We start from the raw sequence: 20453 nt of genomic DNA, 5'->3' as shown, positions 1-20453 counted from the left end.
CTTTGGTGCAAAAATAAACTACAATTCCAAGGATTGCCTAGCACTGAGCCAGGGCAGTTAAAGCAGTCTCAAACTGGATTATTTCTGCAGTGTGTTTTGGACTGGAAATGTCTAAACCTCTGTTCTTTGAAAAGGATTAGGTCTCTTTAGTTAGAACTCTGTTATTAATTACTTACTGCCTAAAAAAAGACCCAGTGCTACTCATCTAAAACATTTGTCTCAACTGAAATGGAGAAATCTGCAGAATTTGGTTTTATCTTGTTTTTGACTCCTAGGCTAGCATAGGGATTCTGGGAAATAAAATCCAAAAAGAAACTTTTCCATGCACTGGGGTTTTGACTTAAGATTTTCTTCAGGCTTAAAATCAAGGCTACTTTTGGATGGAGCACTGTTGGTAATACCAATTACACCCCCAATCAATAAGATTCTGTGAACCAACCAGGGCAATTGCACAATAAAAGCCTTGTCTGGAAGTACTCAGACTATCTTAATCAAGGCTTTTAAATATGATTTCAATGATCTGACGTGTTTTTGCCTTTCCAGGATACTGAAGTGCAATTATCTCTTTCTATGAATGATCTTTTTCATATGAAACATATTGGTGCTACAGATTTTGAATTAACATCAACTACAGTTACCAGTAAATTAAAGCAAACCAGGTATATGTAGCGTATACAGAGTGGCTGAGAAGGCAGATAAGCAAGTCAGGCAGATCATCTAGTGATCTCAGAAGCTTTTTTCACTGAGAAAACTTCAATCAGGTTTGGATTTTTCCATACCTATAATTCAAATAAAAAAACCAGTGTTGGAACTACATAAATATACATTCTGCTTGATTAAAAGTAAACAAGCCGTCTCCCATTTTCTGTCTCACATCACTAATGGTAACATGTTTTGCATTCTCAAAGAAAGTCTTTGTATTACTTATAAATACACCTTTATTTCAAGGGGTGTTTACTTAGGATCATATCTTTTTGTATGCCTCTAAATAGCTACAAGCCAATGAAACTGTTTAAAAAACTATTCTGTCCCACATTGTGATGAAGTAACACTAAACATCCAAATAGATACATAAATTTATTGCTTTGCTCCATTGCAAATTATCTACATAAAACATTTAGGGGATTGAATCATAACACTATTCACTTGGAAACAAATCTCATTCATTTCAATGAGACATTTCCAAGTACATATGGTTAGCACTGAGAAAATATCAAAACAATATTTACAGCTTTATGCATCTAGAGAGGACCGTTCTTAGGTTTCATTATTGATTAAGAGAGATTTGTTACTTTCAAAATTGTTCCAAAACTTTTTTTTAAAAAAAGGATAACAGCCATGAGGACTCCTATGGTCATTGCATAATCAATAATTTCCATAACTATTTCTTGACTAGGAGAAGATGCAATTCATCTTTTTTAGCTTATTAGTTTCAAACACCACTGTATTTTATGTATTGTTATTCAAAACAGTTTTATAAGCAGATATCGTCTACCCTCGGGTGAGCCTCAGCACTGCAGTGGTGCTGCTAGAATTGATTTAGGATTTAGCTGCCTGTATTATTATTGCACTTTTGTGTTTCTATTGTATGTGCATATAGTTTAATATTCAGATTACACTTTGAGATTGTCAGAGGAATTATGCAGAAGAATCCCACTATTTATTTATCTATGTATGTGTATTTTACAGGATTTTCATAAATTGTGAACACAGAAATATAAATCTTCTACATGTATAGTTTCCAAGGTTTCATATGGCAATCAGGTCTATTAGGACAGATATTCACTCTTTGCTCATATCACCACCATTGGCATAAAGCAAAAGCAGATCTGCCAAGTCTTGCTATCTGAAGACACCGCCAGGTGTTTAGATACAGAGGGTGGCAAAATGAGGGCATACCTGCAAAATAACAATTCTGTGCTCCCATGAAATTTTCCTTCTATCTTAAAATTTGTAGCATCACAGTAGCTTAAAACTTCGCTTGAGCATTTAGAAATACAGTCTAGCTATCTAAAGGCAAAGGGTAGGCAAAGATGCTAAGGGACTGTGAACACGGCAAATATGAGCATTATGCACAATTTTCAGTGTCTCATTCTCTGCACGGATAGAAGCTTGGGGACTGAAGGAAAATTTCATTTATTGGGGCAGAATTCTTATGAGGGGGGCAATGCCCTCATTTTGCTTCCCCTCTCATAGCTATCACCTTGGGATGCAACAAAAGTGAGACAGTGTTCTGAAAAGATTGGGGCTTTAGATGGTTACCTTTAGCTTAACTTGGCAGTGAAGAGGACTCCAATTGATGCTGTAGCAGTCTGTGTTGGAAGCAAGGCTGGGGCCCAAGGAGATGGTCAAGTCTGCCATGGCTTCCCAGGTGGAGCAGAACTCGGTCTTGTTCAGCCAACACAGGTCCTTCAGGAAAGGCACATCCATGTTTGGGAAGCTTCCCATGTGAATTTCCAACATGGTTTTCTCTTCCTTGAGGGTCTGTAGGATGAGGGAGCGAGCCTTGCGTTCCCACAGAAGCCCGCTGGTGCTCCCTTTCAGGATCCAGTTTTTGCTGGGCTGATCCACCACTTGCCAGTAAATAATCCCAATGGTCATCACAAAGAACACAGCCACTCCAAGGCAAGCAATCCCTCCTTTCCAGGTCTCATTCATCTCCTTCAGCCCAGAGTCCCACGGCACCTCTGGGACTGGACTTGGGTTCCTGGGATGATTGTGAGGCATTTTACCACAGGCAGATTTTTTAAAAAGGCAATGATCTAACACAACATTTCTAGGCACAGATCTCTCCCCTTTATGAGCTTTGTCTGGAGCCCTTTTCAGATTTGCGTCTTCCCCCCCTGCTGTCCATGAATGAATAACACCACACTGTCCCTGCCCAAGGGAGGTGAAGAATAAAAAGGCTGCAAGGAAAGGTAAAACTTTTCAGAGCTTGTGCTGGTGCTTCTCACTGCATTATTCAAAGAGAGTCTTAAGTATGGGGAAATTATTCTAGCCTGGTCTGCACTGGCAACATAAAAGAGAGAGCACCTATAAAATATAGTTGCAAGGATGTGGCAACGTCAAATCTATAGGCCCTTTCCAGATTTGGCCCAGGTACCAGTGTCCCGATGCTTCTCTGGTTGCATGTCAGACTGTGCCTAATCAGGAACTCTGTCCATAGCTCAAGAAAGAAACCCCCTGGGCCCTGGGAAGCCTTGATTCTATATAAGAAAAAGGTTGCTAGCTGAACAAGGACACGGATGGCCAGTTGTGTTAAGGAACTGCAGAAAGTCAATTGAACGCCATGTCTGGATTTGGGCCAAAGTTTTTTGAAACACAAAAGACCACAAAAGGTTCCCAAAGCAGCTTCTGGTTCACTTCCAGAGCATTGTTAAAACCCGTGTGCTCAGGGGATAGTTGCCAAAAATAAATAAATTAAAAAATTAAAAACTCAAATAAGAAGTAACTTATAATAGTCTGTTGAGTGGCCACACTTATGAAGAGAGTTGATCACACATCCTGGTGGTGTAAATAAGCAAAAGGTTCTTGAATGTCAAATTACGTTAATGAGAGATTAACCCTTTGAATGGAAAGCTTTTCAGATGTACAATATGATACAACTGTATCATACTGTAGATATAAGAGCCAGCATAGTGTAGTGGCTTGAGTGTTGGACTAGGACACCAGAAGGCTAGGGTTTGAGTCCCTGCTTGACCATGAAAATGCCCTGGATGATGTGAAGTCGAAGGCTTTCATGGCCAGCATCCATAGTTTTCTGTGGGTTTTCTGGGCTACGTGGCTGCGTTTTCCTCTTTGTTTTTGGATTGCACTCCATATACTTTATTATATTGAGCCGAGACGCTTTGGAGATTAGAAGCTCTAGATGTCTTGTTTTTTAAATACTTCTTTTAAAAACAGATACAGAACCCTTTGCTCTCTGTTCTGTTGTGCAGCAAATATATCTATCTATCTATAGGTATATAGATATAGAGTTATCTAAAATATTTTGAATTTAAAATACTGAAGAAAGATCAACTTTTCATAAATATAAAATAGGCAAGGTCAGTTGGCTTTGATGATATTTTGTTGTCACACAAAACATCTCCACACAAAACATCTCCAGGCTAAACTGTAGTGTGGGTTACAGCAAGCCAGCATCTCATGTTGTCAACCCTTTCTTCTAGGAGCCCAAGAGGAGTAGGCAGGCAAGACCACTAACTAGAAAACTAACTAGAGAAGAAAGTGGAGGCCAAAACTGCATGCGGACTTCACAGCCTTCAACCACCAGCACCTTGGAGGCCAAAGAGAGTCAGGATGAGGTCTATAAGCGAGCTGCATTATATTGTAGCAGCAGCCTGGCCTGAGGCCTTCAGTAAAAATCTGATCTGTTGGATCCTGCCCAACTTTGAAACTTTAATTGTATTGTTATCTGAGAGTGCATCCAGACTGAAGGAAAAATCCCAGATTGTTCCTGTTCTTTCCGATTTTATTCTGGGTTAGAATAAACTGACCTAGGTAGCAGGTGTAAAAGTATCTGGTTGCACTGGGAGCTGACAGAAAATATTCAAGGGTAAACATGTATGTATTTCCAAAATAAACTTGGAAAGAGCAGGAATAAAATCTGGAACTTTCTAGTCTTTAAAAATTGTTCCTATTTCTTTCTTCCATGCTTGTTAGTAAATAAAAATTTGGCAGCAAATATGTTTGACTTTCATTAACACTTGTCTTCTTCCATTCTGAAGATTTCATATTAGTACTTTTGGTATGTAAAGGGAAAAAACTACACAAAAAACTTACTTCAGTTTATAAATCATTCAGTAGAACCCCTAGAGATCACAATGATATGGAAGCCCCACTGAATGCAGGACTTATTTCTGCAAATGGCAGCAGCAATACATGTTACTTCATGTTATTAGTCACTTCATTAAAAAAGATATATGTACTCAAGGTCACAAGATTTTTATTTCTATTTGTTAATCAAGAAGCTTAAACATGTGAACAGCAGTGGAAACCATGAAACTCATAAATGAGTATGTGTATATCCAATTGCACGTAAATAACCTAAACATTATGTATGAAACATTATCATTGTACACATCACCAATGTATGTACACATGTACATAAAGTGCTTGTTGTTGTTGTTAGTTTAAGGCAAGCCTATCACGGGCAAGTTTCTTCAGAGAGGGTTTGCCTTTGCCATTGCCCTCCTCTAAGGCTGAGAGAGGTCCCACGGTTACCCAGTGGCTGTGTACCTGTGATTAATGTAATGTCTGAACCCCTCTATGTGCAGGGTAACATGCATACCCTCAAAATGTTCCGATTTGTCAGAGATGCTCCTAATTAATCCTCTGTCCGTTTAGGTTTTTTCAGCAGAATTTAAAATGTCCCAATTCCTCTCTCCTCCCATTTTCATCTTTCTTGTCAGCTTACTTCAATTGCTGGTTTTCATTTTTGAAATGTTGGAGGGTATGAACATATGAACAGCCCCTACCTTTACATCAATTCTCATGCTGTCCCCCAGATTATTGGACACAAAAGGGAAAATGGAAGGTGCTTGATAGGACTAGCTCTAATAGAGGCTTAGTGAATTATGAGCTCATATGCACGAACCACACAAAAGCCCCAGGTGTGAAAGTGCTTGAACTGTAACTCCTGAGAAAAGCCTGAAGAAACATGCCCCACTTTAAGAGACACATGCCTTACATACTGTCAGTTGCAAAATTACTATAAAATTCTCAGCCTAATCAAATAAACTCCCTGAGCAGTTTATTAATGGTATAAGAGAGTATCTAAAGGTGGGTGAGAGTCAGTGGGAAAGATTTATAGCCATTTCCCCCTTTGGGCCTAGTTAAACATCATCCCTAGAACCCTCAATAATATACAAGATAATTGTGTGTGGTGTGTCTTCAAGTCATTTCCGATTTATGGGGACCCTAAAGTGAACCTATCATTGGGTTTTCTTGGAAGATTTGTTCAGAGCAGGCTTGCCATTGCCATCCCCTGAGGAGGCTGAGAGCATGTGACTTGCCCAAGGTCACCCAGTGGGTTTCATGGCTGAGCTGGGAATCAAACCCTGATCTCCAGAATCACAGTCCAACACTCAAACCACTACACCATGCTGGCTCATAAGATAATGAGGACTAGAATATTTGCCACTGTGATAGTGGCACTCCTTAAAATAAGAGATTTGGGCGGGTTACAAACGGCCCTCAAGGGGCCGTTTTCCCGCCGCCGCCATTCGCTGCGTAGGGAAGCCCCAGCTGCCAGACCGCGAGGCTTCCCTGCGCAGCAAAAAAGGAGCGGCGAAATGCCGCTCCTTTTTGGAATGCGGAAGTGGTGCCGCGAGGGGTGGAGTGCGCCCTCGCGACGTCACTTCCGCCGTGACACGTCTGGACGCACAGCGTCCAGTACGTCAAAATGGCGGCGCCCATGTGGATGGGCGCCGTGAAAAAGTACACGCTCCGCACGTACTGGGAGGAAGGGCCGTCAGGAAGGTAAGAACCTTCCTAACCCTAATACGGCCCTTCCTAACCCTAGTACGTGCGGAGCGCGTACTTTATGGCGGTTTGTAACCCGCCTCTGACTTCTAGGAAACCTAAGCAGCCATAGGAAATGAATTATTTAAAACAGAAAACCAGGGGGTTGTTTGAATGATTTATGAGACTATGTCTTAAATAGTTCTGTCCTTAGTTCCTTCCTCTCACAAAACCAAGATTAAAGTGCTGGAGATGTATCAGAGAATGAGAGAAATCAATACATACACATAACTAGTGGATTTGCTAAATCGTGGCCCTCATGGCTAGCGGCCCAGGGGGGACCGGCGGTAACTTTATTGTTACGCCGGATCATTAATACATCTTTGAGGGAAGGGCAATTTCCATCAGAATTAAAATTGGCCATTGTAAAACCTATATTAAAAAAGCCCTCCCTCGACCCCCTGGTACACAACAATTATCGGCCAGTCTCGCTGCTGCCATTTTTGGGGAAGGTGATCGAGAGGGCGGTTGCGATCCAGCTTCAGGCGGTCTTGGATGAAACGGATTATCTGGACCCATTTCAAACTGGCTTCCGGGCGGGTTACGGGGTTGAGACGGCCATGGTCGCCTTGGTCGATGATCTCCGTCTGGGCATTGACAGGGGAAGCGTGTCCCTGTTGGTGCTGTTGGACATCTCAGCGGCTTTCGATACCATAGACCATGGTATCCTTCTGGGGCGCCTGGCAGAGGTGGGAATCGGGGGCACTGCGCTCCAGTGGTTCCAGTCCTACCTCTCTGGGAGGTCCCAGATGGTGCAGCTGGGAGACGTGTGCTCCAACAAGCGGGCCCTTAAAACTGGGGTCCCTCAAGGAGCCATTCTGTCTCCCATGCTATTTAACATTTACATGAAACCGCTGGGAGAGATCATCCGGAGGCATGGGGCGCGGGGTTATCAGTACGCTGATAACACCCAAATCATTTTCTCTATGTCTCCGACTGATGCAGTGACTGAGGATGGCGTCTCTCCTCTCATGGCGTGCCTAGAGTCAGTAATGGGCTGGATGAGGGAAAACCGACTCAAATTGAATCCAGAGAAAACGGAGGTACTTGTGATAGGTTCCCCTGGTCCGGGAATGGCGGTAGTTCCACCTGTCCTGAACGGGGTCACGCTCCCTGTGAAGGACTCTGTGCGCAGTCTGGGGGTGCTTCTTGACTCTTCGCTTCACCTGACTGCCCAGGTGAATGCGACGGTCAAGAACGCCTGTTATCAGCTTCGGCTTATTCGCCAGCTGCGCCCATACCTGGCCCAGAGGGACCTTGAAACTGTTGTACATGCTCTGGTAACCTCGAGATTGGACTTCTGCAATGCACTCTACATGGGGCAACCCTTATACCAAACCCGGACGCTACAAATGGTACAAAATATGGCAGCCAGGCTGGTCACTGGTACTTCCAGGGCCAGCCACATAACACCGGTGCTCCAAGATCTGCATTGGCTGCCTATTCGCTTCCGGGCGCAATATAAGGTGTTGGTGATGACCTATAAAGCCCTAAATGGCTTGGGCCCAGGATACCTGAAGGACCGCCTCTCCCCGTACATTCCGTCCCGCACCCTGAGAACATCTGGGCAGCAACTCCTTAGGGTGCCAGGGGCCAGGCTTACCTCTACCACGAGGAAGTCTTTCTCTATCGCTGCCCCGGCCCTTTGGAACACGCTGCCCTCAGAGCTCCGCTCGGCCACCTCCCTGGCCCAATTCAGAAAGGATGTTAAAACCTTTCTGTTTAAGATCGCATTCCCCCAATCACAGTCCTAGCAGGCCTCCTTGTACTCCTTGTACTCTGCAAGAGGATTGGCTAACGGGGGCTTTTGTTTTGTCTTGTTTTTATATTTGATTGTGAAGATGTTACTGTTTTTAAATTGTTATTTGCTTGTTTTATGTTGTAAACCGCCCTGATCTCAGGAAGGGCGGTATATAAATAAAAGTTTTATTTATTATTATTATTAGTTTAGCCATGCCAGATATTTTCCCCCCATACTCCTACAGACACTCTTACACTGCTCAGTAGGGGTCTACTGGAATGGACATCTGGTTGACCCGTTTGGGTACAGCTGTGACAACAAATTACTTCAACAGGCTGGACACATTTTTGAGCAGTATGGTGATAACTTTTGAACATAAAGTAGCTACCAGCTCTCATGATTCAGTGTGTGGTAGTTTCTCATAAGGTGAAAGTGCTGCCTAAGGGCCTTTGTATACTAGCTCTTTGTTCATTTTATTTAATAACTAAAGAAGGAGTATACTATCACTATGCTACTGGAATTATAATGCTGCCTTTCTCACTTTAATTTTAGTTCCATTATTGTAGCAATCATTCATAGAGCTATAGCATTCCTGGAGACAGCTTTAAATGGCCATGTACCACCTCCCCCAATATTTTCCTGTGTCTCATTAGGCCATGGTTCTGGAGGCCATTGTCACTCTCCCCACTCCACATTTCTCTCTTTTAAAAAACAACTATCATAATTGCACGAATGCAACATTCTTTCAACATGTTCCAATGGCTCACTAGCTGCTGTATCACTATCACTATAATGGTAATACAACATTCCTTCAACACACTTCAGTGCAGTGACATCACTAGGGGGTGCAGTGGTGTGGACTGCACCAAGTGACACCCCAGAGGGAGGGTGTCACTAGGTGGGGTAGTACACTCAGGGGAGGCGGACAGCTGCTGTTCCTGCTGTCTTCCAGGTCCCACACGGCCATGGTCATGTGGGCCTCAGAAGGCCAAGGGAGCTGATGAGAGGGCTGAGTATGCTCCCCCCTCGCTGCCATGGTGTCATTCTACACACCATAGCAGCGAGGTGGAGGGAGTGCCCATTTGGCCTTGCCATCTCCACACTGAGTGACAACTGGGCGGGAACGCCACTGCTTCAGTGAGCAGTACCATTGTAGCAATAGAGTGCAATGGATTTTTTTAAAAAAAAGAAGAATTAGGGAAGTTGTGGCAACCTCTAGGGATGGCTTCATCCATGATACACCCAGTTTTACCTTCACTAGAAACTGAGACAGGAGGGCGGGTAAACCTTGGCAACCAAGCTTGCTACACACTCTGCTGCTCTCTAAATGAGGATACTTATGAAACAGATTTTTCATACTAGTCAAACCCTGGAAGACAGAGGCTGAGATCCCATACTGGAAGATGTATGTGTCTCTGGTACCTATGTCTCCCAATACTGCACCACAAACCATCTTGTAAGCCATGCAGCACCCTTCTCAACATGGTCATTTCTGGATGCTGTTCAGAAAGGAAAATGACAGCCTTGCAGCACAGCCAGATAAAGGGGAATAGCTGGATGCATCACTGCTTTCTGATAACAAGGAAATGGCTGTGTAGGGGCTGCATGGCTTACAAGGTAGGTTTGGGATGGGCTTTTTGTCATTGTATGGCTGGAACAGAATTCCAAACTGTGCGATGATTAAAAAAAAAAGTGAGTTGTAATGGAATAAGTAACTTACTAACAGGATGTCAGCCAGTACAATATAATGACCTGGGTTGACAAACAGATTGTTCTTTAAGGCAATATACTCCCTCCTCCCTCCTCCCTCCTAAGATTAAGCCAGGGGGAAGACAGAACAGCAGCACGTACATGTAAAATATCTCTTGCTTGCCAATGCTAAATCATTTCCATTCCACTGTTAAAAAAAAACTTTGTGGAAAAATTACCTTAGTCAAAGCAAGGCAACTTCACATTTGCTGGGGAGAATGGAAGGCAAAGAAGCATTTTTCCTTTTCCTTTTCTTTTTCTTTTTCATGGTTTTGTTCCTGCTTCATTCACTTAATTATCTCAAGCAAGAATGAACAATCTCAACAATTTTCTTCTTGCTGCCTGAAAATACAGTAGTGTGTATTCTGCACAGTTTTCATCCATGATTTGCTGTTTAGGATGTCTTTCAGAAAACTTAGTCTGTGCAAAAATATATGGATTTTTGCACAGGAAACAGCCATCCCAGCACATTTTTTTCCTAAAATAAGTCTTCACTAGCAAAGAAACTCACACACATTCTTCTGTCACTTTTCAAATATTCTTTCCATCCCTTGTTGAGATATCCTTTTTCATTACCAATGTGAATATTGATTAATATTCTACCCCTCCCTACTTCATGGATGGCCTAAAATATATCATCTCCTTAATCTGTGTTGGGGACATATATGTGGACCAGGAACACTTTGGGTCCTCTGGATACAAAGGCTAGCATTGTGTTAATGATAATGTGCAATTATGGATTGTGCACATATAAGTCTCTTTTTGGACAAGACATGGAGGGATTTCCCCCCCCCCCTTTTGCTCCTTCTGAAACATCCCTCAGACAGCGGTAAAGCCCCAGGAAGGGCCACTGCTGCTGCTGTTACTTGCTGGTGGAATGTGATGGGAAGGTGGAGGCAATTCAGAGGAGGAAAATGTAAATGTTCTGTGCTACCAGAGGAGAGAATGAAGTACACTCTACCTTCCCCTAAGAGCTGGGACCACCTGCATCTTCCTCTTCTGGACTGCTTTGCCCCTGCTTCTTTGCACTTCGGTTAATAATCGGTACCAGTGTCTCCTCCCAAAATTTGACAACTTCCTGGGGCAGGGTAAGGTCATAGCACTTCATAGGCTTGAGGTAGGATCTTGGTCAAAGATTCCCCCATAATGCTCATCACATGCCTCCCAATCATCATCATCAACATCATCATCATTCCTCCCCCCCTTTTTTTCCCCTTGGCCTTAATAGAATTATAGAATCATAAAATCACAGAATCCTAGAGTTGGACGAGACCACAAGAACCATCCAGTCCAACCCCATTCTGCCTTGCAGAAATACACAATCAAAGCACCCCTGACAGATGGCCATCCAGCCTCTGTTAAAACCCCCAAAGAAGGAGACTCCACCACTCTCCAAGGAAGCATGTTCCACTGTCAAACTGTTCTTACTGTCAGGAAGTTCTTCCTAATGTTGAGGTGGAATTTCAATTGATGGCAGGTCTCCAATAATGGGGAGACAAGATGATGTTAGAGAGAAAGTTATTGGAAATTTCCATGGGGATTAGGAGACGACATGCAAGGTTGCAGCTCCTTGGAAGAAGCAATTCAGTTTACTCTATGGACCTAATTAATGTTAGGGCTCTAGTGTTGAAGTAAGGAAATGTTTGAGAGGAAGAGAATAGATTCAATCTACCATATGGACTCTAGGATTTCAAACCAAATATATCCCCAGAAATGTGCACATTTAGCAATACAATACTAAAAGCAATACTTTTCTGGATCTGAACAAATGTCATTTTGTGTAGCATGCTGTTTTCAGCTAAGGACAGATAGATGTTGTTTTGGAAGCTCCTAAGAGTAACATGATGGAAGAGGTTGTCACCGTTTGCTTTTCCTCAGTGCTTCATATCAAAGGATATGGTTTATATGTACTGACAAACCAATCCTACATTAGTCTATCCATACAGACTCTCTTGTGCCTTTATGGTGGCGATTCATAGTGAATACTGAAAGTTTGGACTTCTGGTGGGTGAGGAAGGGAAGCAATCTATTCTTCCCCAAACTGCATTGAGTGGGAAGCAGAGAGTTTGAGTCAGAAAGGGTAACATAAAAGAAGGTGGTCATACCCACATTGGATCCTGGCACTATCCTCATTCACTGCTAATATTTGGGTCAGTCACATATTACACCTGGGAGAATGCAGCCCTCAAAGAAGAACAAGAATTCCCACCACTGGTAAACTAGATAGACAGACAGACAACAATAAACAGTTACATAGCATCTCTTGAAATCTCCTGTTTCTTCTATTCACTGATGTTGATTTTATCAATGTCATATTTGCCATAACTCAGTCCCCCACCTTCCCAGAAATCTTTATTTTGTCAGTGAAAACAAAAGCTGCCATTCCGGCATGTGGGGGGGGGGGACATGTGTCCCCTGTGATGTATAAAGGAGACCCTGCTGCCGTTGTTCATTCTTGGTCTTTGCCATTTCTCTATGGGCCGTCCCTCCCTTTCTCCTCCTTGGTGTCACCTTGCCATAATGGAGGTTTGCAGGCTATGCCTGGGAAAGTTCGTCTACCCTCTTTTCACTGTTGGCCACAGGAACAATGGCCAAACAGTTGCCTCTGCAGTTCAGGTAGAAAGTTTGGCTCTGGGTGTAGAGAACTAGAGATGTCACTCAGTGTAGAGAGAAACAACTAGCACTGCATCAGGGTTGGCCCAAGACATTTACATATACAAAAGCCAACTGAACTGGTGGCTGAACTGACAATGAAAAGAGCAACAGACACATTTATGTGTACACTGCAATTTTGTAAAAGTGCATGGAAAAAACCCAAGCTTTGATATTGACTGCAGGATTAGCATCCTGAAGTTTTAAACTTTTACAGTTAAAAAGAAAATCATGTTTCCAGAACATTGCAAACATAAGCATAAATTTGTAAATGTACAGCAAACACACTTCAATTCAGCACCTAAAATCTCAACATTCTTGTTTCTCCCCACACATGCCACTGTCCCACAGAGCTCCGTGTCACTCCCCCATGAACAGTCAAGTAGAAGAAACAGTTATGCAGAATAATAGCAATTGCAGACTATATCAGGCAGAATCAATGAAACAGAGCAAAATGTGCTTGATATGCTAAGTTTATACATGTAATAGAGTCCATCTTTCTTGGTACAGAACTTTAATTTAAAATATGGTTTCTTCTACTTTTTCTCTAATGATTTGTTTAATCTGTTCCATTGATTATACTATCCTCTTTTACAGTGGGAAGGGACCAGAGCTCAATAGTACAGTACAGTATAGTACGGTACTTACTTTGCATGCATTAGGTTTCCAGTTGAACTTCTGGTGCCTCCACCTAAAACGTTTAGGTTGATGGTGAAAAAAGGAACACTTGTGTGTGAAATCCTAGATAACTGCCTCCAGTCAGAGTAAGGAGTACTAGTCTAGATGGACAAATAGGATGACTCATTGTCAGAACCTGGACAGATTCCTTGTTTGAACTATAGTTCCTGAGACCCCTTAGTTTTAATGTAATAGGTTGAATGGCTTTGAAAGTAATTATTGAGAGGTGGTGCATACTTTTTTTCATCCCTACTGTCAACATCATAATCTTCATTTTAAGCAATAAGTACCTGTAGACTTGAGGAAACCTGGATGGTTGCCCAGAATTTCCCATCATTAACAATAACCAGGAAGAATATAAAGGAGAAACAAGTGGTTATATCCAAATGAACACAAAAACTATAATCATGAGAAGAAACCAAACGCCTCTTTCTCTGTAACTTATCGTAAAACAGACTGATAATTAGGGGAAATTTTTTTGCTAGATAAATCCAATATTGACTTCTGGGGAAAGAAATCTTACCTTGTTGTAAGGCCTAAGGCAGTCAGCAATTCCAGCTTTTTCAGGACACTAGCCACAGTCAGAAGACAAAGCTGCAAAAGTGATGTGGTTCATTAAACAGATTGGTCCTGTGCGTAATCCCAGGCTTTTAAAATAGTGCTAGCAAAATCTTGGAGAGGCTTTTTGCAGAAAAACAGGAAGCTTAGTGCTGATCTCAGAGCATAACATATCAACAATGATGGTGGGTGGACACCCTTGAAGACTCATGCTTTTGTGTGAGCTTTCAGCATGGTAGGATGCCTTGTGGAGACATCCTACAGGTTGCCGTGATATAGACTGTATCTGCCTAGTCCAGATGCAGGTTCTTGGACAGTGACAAAATCCAGGCATCCAGGCTGGCCAAATTTGCTCTCACTCTCACGTAATGCCTCCCAGCAAATTGTTCAGAAAAAACACTCAGAAGATAACAGGCAGGATCTTACCAGTTACTGAGGCAGGACAGTGACTTCGTAATTAAGGTATAAAAACATATATTGTTCTTCTACTGACATTTCTAGGAGTATAGAACTGAAATATATACATGTATATCAATGTATACAAGATTTCCAAAGTGTGAAACCTATACTGCAATGTATTCTCATAAGGCTCCTGGTCTAAGGGCCAAATTGGTTCTGGCAGAGCATGTCCAGGTTGCATGCCAGTGATTATACCATAATCACTTCTCTTCTCCTCTATGATTTTTTTAACATCTTTTGCCTGATGAAGAAGCCAGTGGAGCATCAAAATGCATGCTGTATTTCATGTGTTTTAGTTGGCCAGTAAAAGTATTACCCTTTCATGGATTTTGTATTTTGTTGTGTTTTGCTGCATGGACAACATGGCTACCCCTGAAAATAATGGTGCATATTTGAATATTAGGTTTTCACTTTCTGAATTGTTTATACTGGCTCCATTGTAGAAATGTGCTTGTTGAAGTATGCTTGAATGTCTTGAAGTTTCCTTTAGAGTACTTCCAGATGGATAGTCCCTAGTGTTGTGTGTATATACCTTCAAGTTGCCTGTTGACTTATGAAGACACCATGAATTTTATAGAGTTTTCTGAGACAAGAAACTCAAAGTGGTTTTACTAGTTCATTCTGTTGATATACGGGGCATAGCACCTGGTATTCTTTGGTGGTCCCTCATCGAAGTACTACAGTCCACTTTTTGTTCCTTAATGGATTTCCTGTGATAAGAAAAAAAATGGAAGAAGTGACGGGATCAACATGGAAGGGTCACAAATAGAAAACCACAGATGTCTGGACTCCCTGTAAAATTCTAATAACAATGCAGGTGGGCTACACAATAAAAGGATGGAAGCACCCAGTAGTTCTGTATTATCTTTTTCTTGCCAGGTCTTCTAACATATGTATTTTAGCGTTTCCAAAGACTACATGCTTTAACGACAGTTTTTGAGATCCTTTCCCATCTCCCTTTTCAGAAGGGTTTCCACTGCTGACTCATTCAATCTAAAACACAAATGTGCTACAGCAGGGTTCCTCCAAGGCTGTCATTTAGGAGCAGGAGAACCTGATGGCCAAGGAGCTAAAGTGAGGCATAAAACATAAGGGGAAATTATCCCCAAAGGCTGCAAACCTTGTGATATCAGATTTAACTTGCTAGGTAAAGGAAAAGAATGGCCTGCCCTTAATCCACAGGGGCATCCTAAATGAGGCCAGGCTCGCATAAATCAACAGGCTAATAAAACCTGTTGTTTAAACAGCCCAGCCTTTACTGCCTTCTGTGTGGTTTTCCCTTTTCAATCTCAGAGAAATGGATTTGAATGAAACACATAAGATTTAATAAAAGAGGTAGAAACACATGAATAGAGTAGAAATCATGTAAGACTATATAATTGTTTGCTATAATTAGATTATATATATATAGATAATATGGAACCACATATATACATGTATACTAATAATCAATATATATATTCTAATAGGATTGAGTAAAGGTCAGCTGAGACCCTTTAACTGAAAGGGAATTTTATAAAAATATAAATTAGTAAAAGAAAGAGTTTTTAGATAAGCTTTTTATAACACTGATATTTATTAAGTATTAAATATCTTGTTTTATAAGAATAAAGGGGAGTTATATCGTTGATAATAAATAAGATACACATAAAATATGCTGGACTTAGTTATTTTAAATAGTATTTTTTGTCTCTGTTAAGATTATCAAAATGGCTAAGTGTTCTGTTTAATAAATAAATAAATGATGAAGTAAAAGACGCATCAGAGACTGCACCTGGAAGTCAAGGACAACTTTGCAAAAGAGGAGGCAAAGCAGTTTTTGGAGCCAACTGATAAGAGAGCTCCACCCTCATTAATTGTCAAGAACACTATTTTTTTTATAATTTATTTTTTTATTGTTTTAAATACATAAAATTACAGTTTTTCACATGCTTTAACAGAGTTATATATTTAGACCATATATAAACTCCTTGCCTAATATTCTCCTTTTAATACCTCCCTTCCTGCCCTATTCCTTCTTTGTGCTTAGCATAATCTTATTGTCGGTTTTTACATTTATTTACATAGTTTCTTGCACTGTACCTCTGGATTTTTACTCTTAAATGTATTTGCTTTGTCTTGGTCATAAAAGAAATAAAGGTAAATAAGTATCATGCACAGAAGAAAATAAGCCAAAAAAAAAATAAAAAAAATAGAGAACACTATTTTTATGGTGGAGTTACTAAAAGTCAAGAGATATCCCCTTTTGTGCATGCCTAATGCGGGGTTATGAATATTAGAACACACCTATGAATCTATAATGACTAATTTAAATGGTCATGAGATGTATGATGAGATATGTTATGGGTGGAGTTTTAAAATTGATCACATGTCTAGATCTGGCCAATAAAAAAATGAGATAGAAATATTGTAACAGAAAATGTGTTATAAATACTGTGTGAAACCTCGGACGGTGTGCCTACTTGCCTGAGACACCCCTTCTTGCAAGATTGTAATGAATACATTGGAAATTGCTGCTTCACTTGTTTTGTCCTGTGATTAATTTGATTTGGTACTTTGGTACTTAGAAAAACCTGTATCTCACAAATCAACTGAGCCTGCTTGGTGCAGAATCAATAGTTTTACTATAAGTTGGAAATAAATTGAAGGCACACAATAACAGTAACAACAAATGTCATGAAGGAAATTCCTAGATGCTGTCACTCTAAAATGGATTTTATGGAACTTCCAAGAAATGCCAGTCAGGAATTAGATGAGCAGAGATGCCATGAAATACCTGAGATGTCAGGTACTTCAAGAAATAAGTTGCTCACATTTGCTCAGAACCTGACACCACACTTGTTACAGAGACTAAGGACGTGTACAGGACACCATCCAGTCAGTGTTCATGGGATCAATTTCAGCTACTAGGCCTGAAATAGGCATAATGATGGCCAGTATATCTGAAAGACTAATTTTTGCTGAAAGAAAATTTGTAACCTTGGACAGGAGATGTGAAAAGGACCACCTTCAGATCTCATGGGTTTTACAGCAGACATTTAAAATTAAACCAAAGGGCCTCCAGTGTGGCCTACAACCTATGTATTATATTTATTTATATCCTGCCCTTCTCCCAAGGTTGGGACTCAGGGCAACTTACAACATTAAAAAACACATTTAAAAAACAACCTATATACCTATTTGCTCCTAAATAGGCTATTTATTGTTGTCGTGTACCTTCAAGTCTTTTCCAACTTATGGTGACCCTAAAGTAAACCTAGGTTTTCTTGGCAAATTAGCTGCAAAATATTCCAGAATCTATCTCTCTGTCAATTAAATAAGAGACATAAGTGTGTATGTGGCGGGAAGAGGGATGAGATGTGTTCAACTGATTCCAGTTCAATATATGAATATATGGAGTTGTATTAACTATGCTAATTGATAGTATATCACAGGGATTGTGAGTGTGTGTATATGCCTTCATGTCATCTGTTGACTTATGGCAACCCTATGAATTTTGTATGGCTTTCTCAGGTAATGAATACTCAGAGGTGGTTTTGCCAGTCTCTTCCTCTGAAGTAGAGCCTATAGTATCTGGTAGCATTGACAATCCCTCACCCAAGTACTAACCAGAGCTGACCTTGCTTAACCTCCAAGATTAGATGCTATAAATAGGTATACCAAATGTCTGAATGTTGTTGTTGTATGCCTTCAAGTTATTAGCAACCTATAGCAACCCTAAGGTGACCCTGTCATGGGGTTTCTTGGCTGGAGTTGTTCAGCGGAGGTTTGCCATTGTCTTCCCCTAAGACTAAGAGCATGTGACTTGCCCAAGGTCACCCAGTGGGTTTCATGGCAAACTGGGGAATTGAACCCTGGTCTCCAGAGTCACAGTTGAGCACTCAAACCACTATGCCATGCTGGCTGAATGCATAATAGGATACATCCTTTCTCTGACATGAAAGTCACAGGCATAAATCTGTCTTTAAACAACATCAGAATAATTGTGTGGAACACTTTTTATTTAAATAACCGAGAGATTCACATCAATATTATTTTTAGTTTCCCTCTTTCTCAGTCTAACCCAACACTTGCCTAGAACAGCAGATCTTGAGCTATGGCTTACCTTCTATAGCTGTCAGGAACATCTTTAATAATGGAGGGAAGAAACCAATGGGATTATCCAAGAATGACATCTTCACTGTTTCTTCTTGCCACTGATGACTTCTCATAATACTTGTGAAGTATCACAGCCTTTTCCTCCTTTATATTTATATACCCTTTTGCTTATTTTTCCAGTTATCCTCTCCACCCTGTTGCCACTGTTTAGCCAAACTAAATATGCTTAACTCTTTTAATCATACCTCTAAATTCAGCTTTTCTACTCCCTTTCTGCAGTATTCTCATTGAACTCCCTTTTGTTTTCTTTGGGATAAGATGTTGCAATTCTGCGATGGAGAAGTCGGGTCTCAGGAAGTGTTACCTGCATACCTTGAAAGCTGCGGCTTTCATCTCTATACTTAATCATACAAGAAGCACAAAATCATGGAAAATATAGAGAGAATAATTTAAACTCTTTTTACATGACTTGCTAAGAATTGCCTTTGACTCTCACACTAACCTTGCTACATAGGACTGTTGCTGGTAGAATGGAATTTATATTATTATCGGTATAATATGCACTTCCAAAAAGATTAGAGGAGAAATTGTTGATGCCACTCTATCCAATAGAATAATAATAGACATTCCAAATAATCTCTCTTCCTCTCTGTCTCTCACACATGCACTTTCCTCCAAAATCTGTGCCACTCCATATGTAGATTTTCCCACAATAAGGGTCATTTTTAGTTTTGATGTTTTAAGTCTCCACCTTCCATTATTATTTCTATTTTCAATTGGATGAACCATTCAGAAGGTATTAAGGTTATCTGGACTAATAGTAACATGAAAAACAGAACAGCTGAGTGGACAAAATAATCCAAAACATGGCAGAAACTCCAGTCTAATCATTTAAGAGCTATCAATATGTGGATGGATTTGTCAAGAAAAGGATGTATTACCTATTCTGAATTGTTTTGGGGCTGGTTTTTGGATTGGAGGAGGAAGTGAGTGAGTGATACATAATGAACAGATAAGATGTAATAAGAATGGGTGTTTGTGGATAATTACAGACCCCAGACACAAAAAGATGAGCAAGTAAACAGAGAAGTCTAGAAACAAACTGGAATTATAAATCTATTTTGAGGTACATTAAGGCAATGGATTAATTAAGCTACAGGAGAACATACAGGAACGTAGAGACTACCTGATAAGCTAGTGCAGTGGCCAACTGAGTAACTACAACCAGCCCGGCAGAAAACATATGGACTTGTCTGCCTCAGAACATCCATCCTTTGAAGCAATGCTGGGAATCCCGCAGTCCATGGACTGCAAATGCCAGAAGCCCATATCAGTATAGCCAATCACGAGGAATGCTGGGAGCTGCAGTCCAAAAACATCTGGAGAGACACATGATTCCTGTGCCTACTTTAAAGAAATCACAATATTCAGGTAGCACAATGTTTGCATGTTCCATTTCATGTGTCACCACAAACCAAATGTAGAGCAACAACAGCTTAAGCTTCCTTGAGTGGCCAGTGGTGCATCACAAAGAAGTTATGCAGTTGAAGTATTAAAAAGTTACATAGCTGAATTCTTCAATGCAACACAGAAGGAATCTCCCAGATCTAGAAAGGGCTGCCAGGCAGTGACAGCACCCCATCCATACCAGTGGTCTCAGCAGATAGGCACCCTGTCTGGCTGAAGAGTTCTTGGAACAGATCGTGAGTGACCACCTACCAGGTGTCCAACCCCATCTGAGATGTCACTCAGTGCCATCCACACACCCCTAGATATCATCCTGGCTGGAATCCTACAAGCCAGGAGCAAACAAAGGACATTGTATTCCAGATAAAGTCCTCCCCCTCACCAAGACTGTGCAGATGGTGAGTGACCACCTATCAGGTGTCCAACCCCCTCTGAGATGTCACCCGGTGCCATCCATACACCCCTAGATATCATCCTGGCTGGAATCCTACAAGCCAGGAGCAAACAAAGGACATTGTATTCCAGATAA

At 41.1% G+C, this 20453-nt stretch overlaps 2 protein-coding genes across 3 annotated transcripts in view; both read right to left on the bottom strand.

Annotated features, from left to right (window-relative positions):
- Positions 1-14135, bottom strand: part of LOC121924340 (SITS-binding protein-like) — a 60378-nt gene extending 46243 nt beyond the window's left edge. The window contains exons 1-2 of one of the 2 annotated variants that reach the window (XR_006102572.1): positions 13866-14135; positions 2263-2707 (exon numbers count right to left, since the gene is read on the bottom strand). Coding sequence is in view for 1 of the 2 variants with exons in the window: in XM_042455736.1 (XP_042311670.1) it covers positions 2263-2727 (465 nt within the window). In the remaining variant the exon portion in view is untranslated. Of the gene's footprint in view, positions 1-2262; positions 2816-13865 lie in introns of those variants that run through there. The other variant, XM_042455736.1, reaches the window with a different exon arrangement.
- LOC121926322 (sodium/hydrogen exchanger 10-like) overlaps positions 1-20453 on the bottom strand; it is a 587624-nt gene that overhangs the window by 413346 nt on the left and 153825 nt on the right. The window lies entirely within an intron of this gene.

This window comes from Sceloporus undulatus, chromosome 1 (genome assembly GCF_019175285.1).
Source record: "Sceloporus undulatus isolate JIND9_A2432 ecotype Alabama chromosome 1, SceUnd_v1.1, whole genome shotgun sequence".
NCBI lineage: Eukaryota > Metazoa > Chordata > Lepidosauria > Squamata > Phrynosomatidae > Sceloporus > Sceloporus undulatus.
The sequence above is the reverse complement of the archived record's forward strand: the minus strand, read 5'-3'. Positions and strand labels throughout refer to the sequence as shown.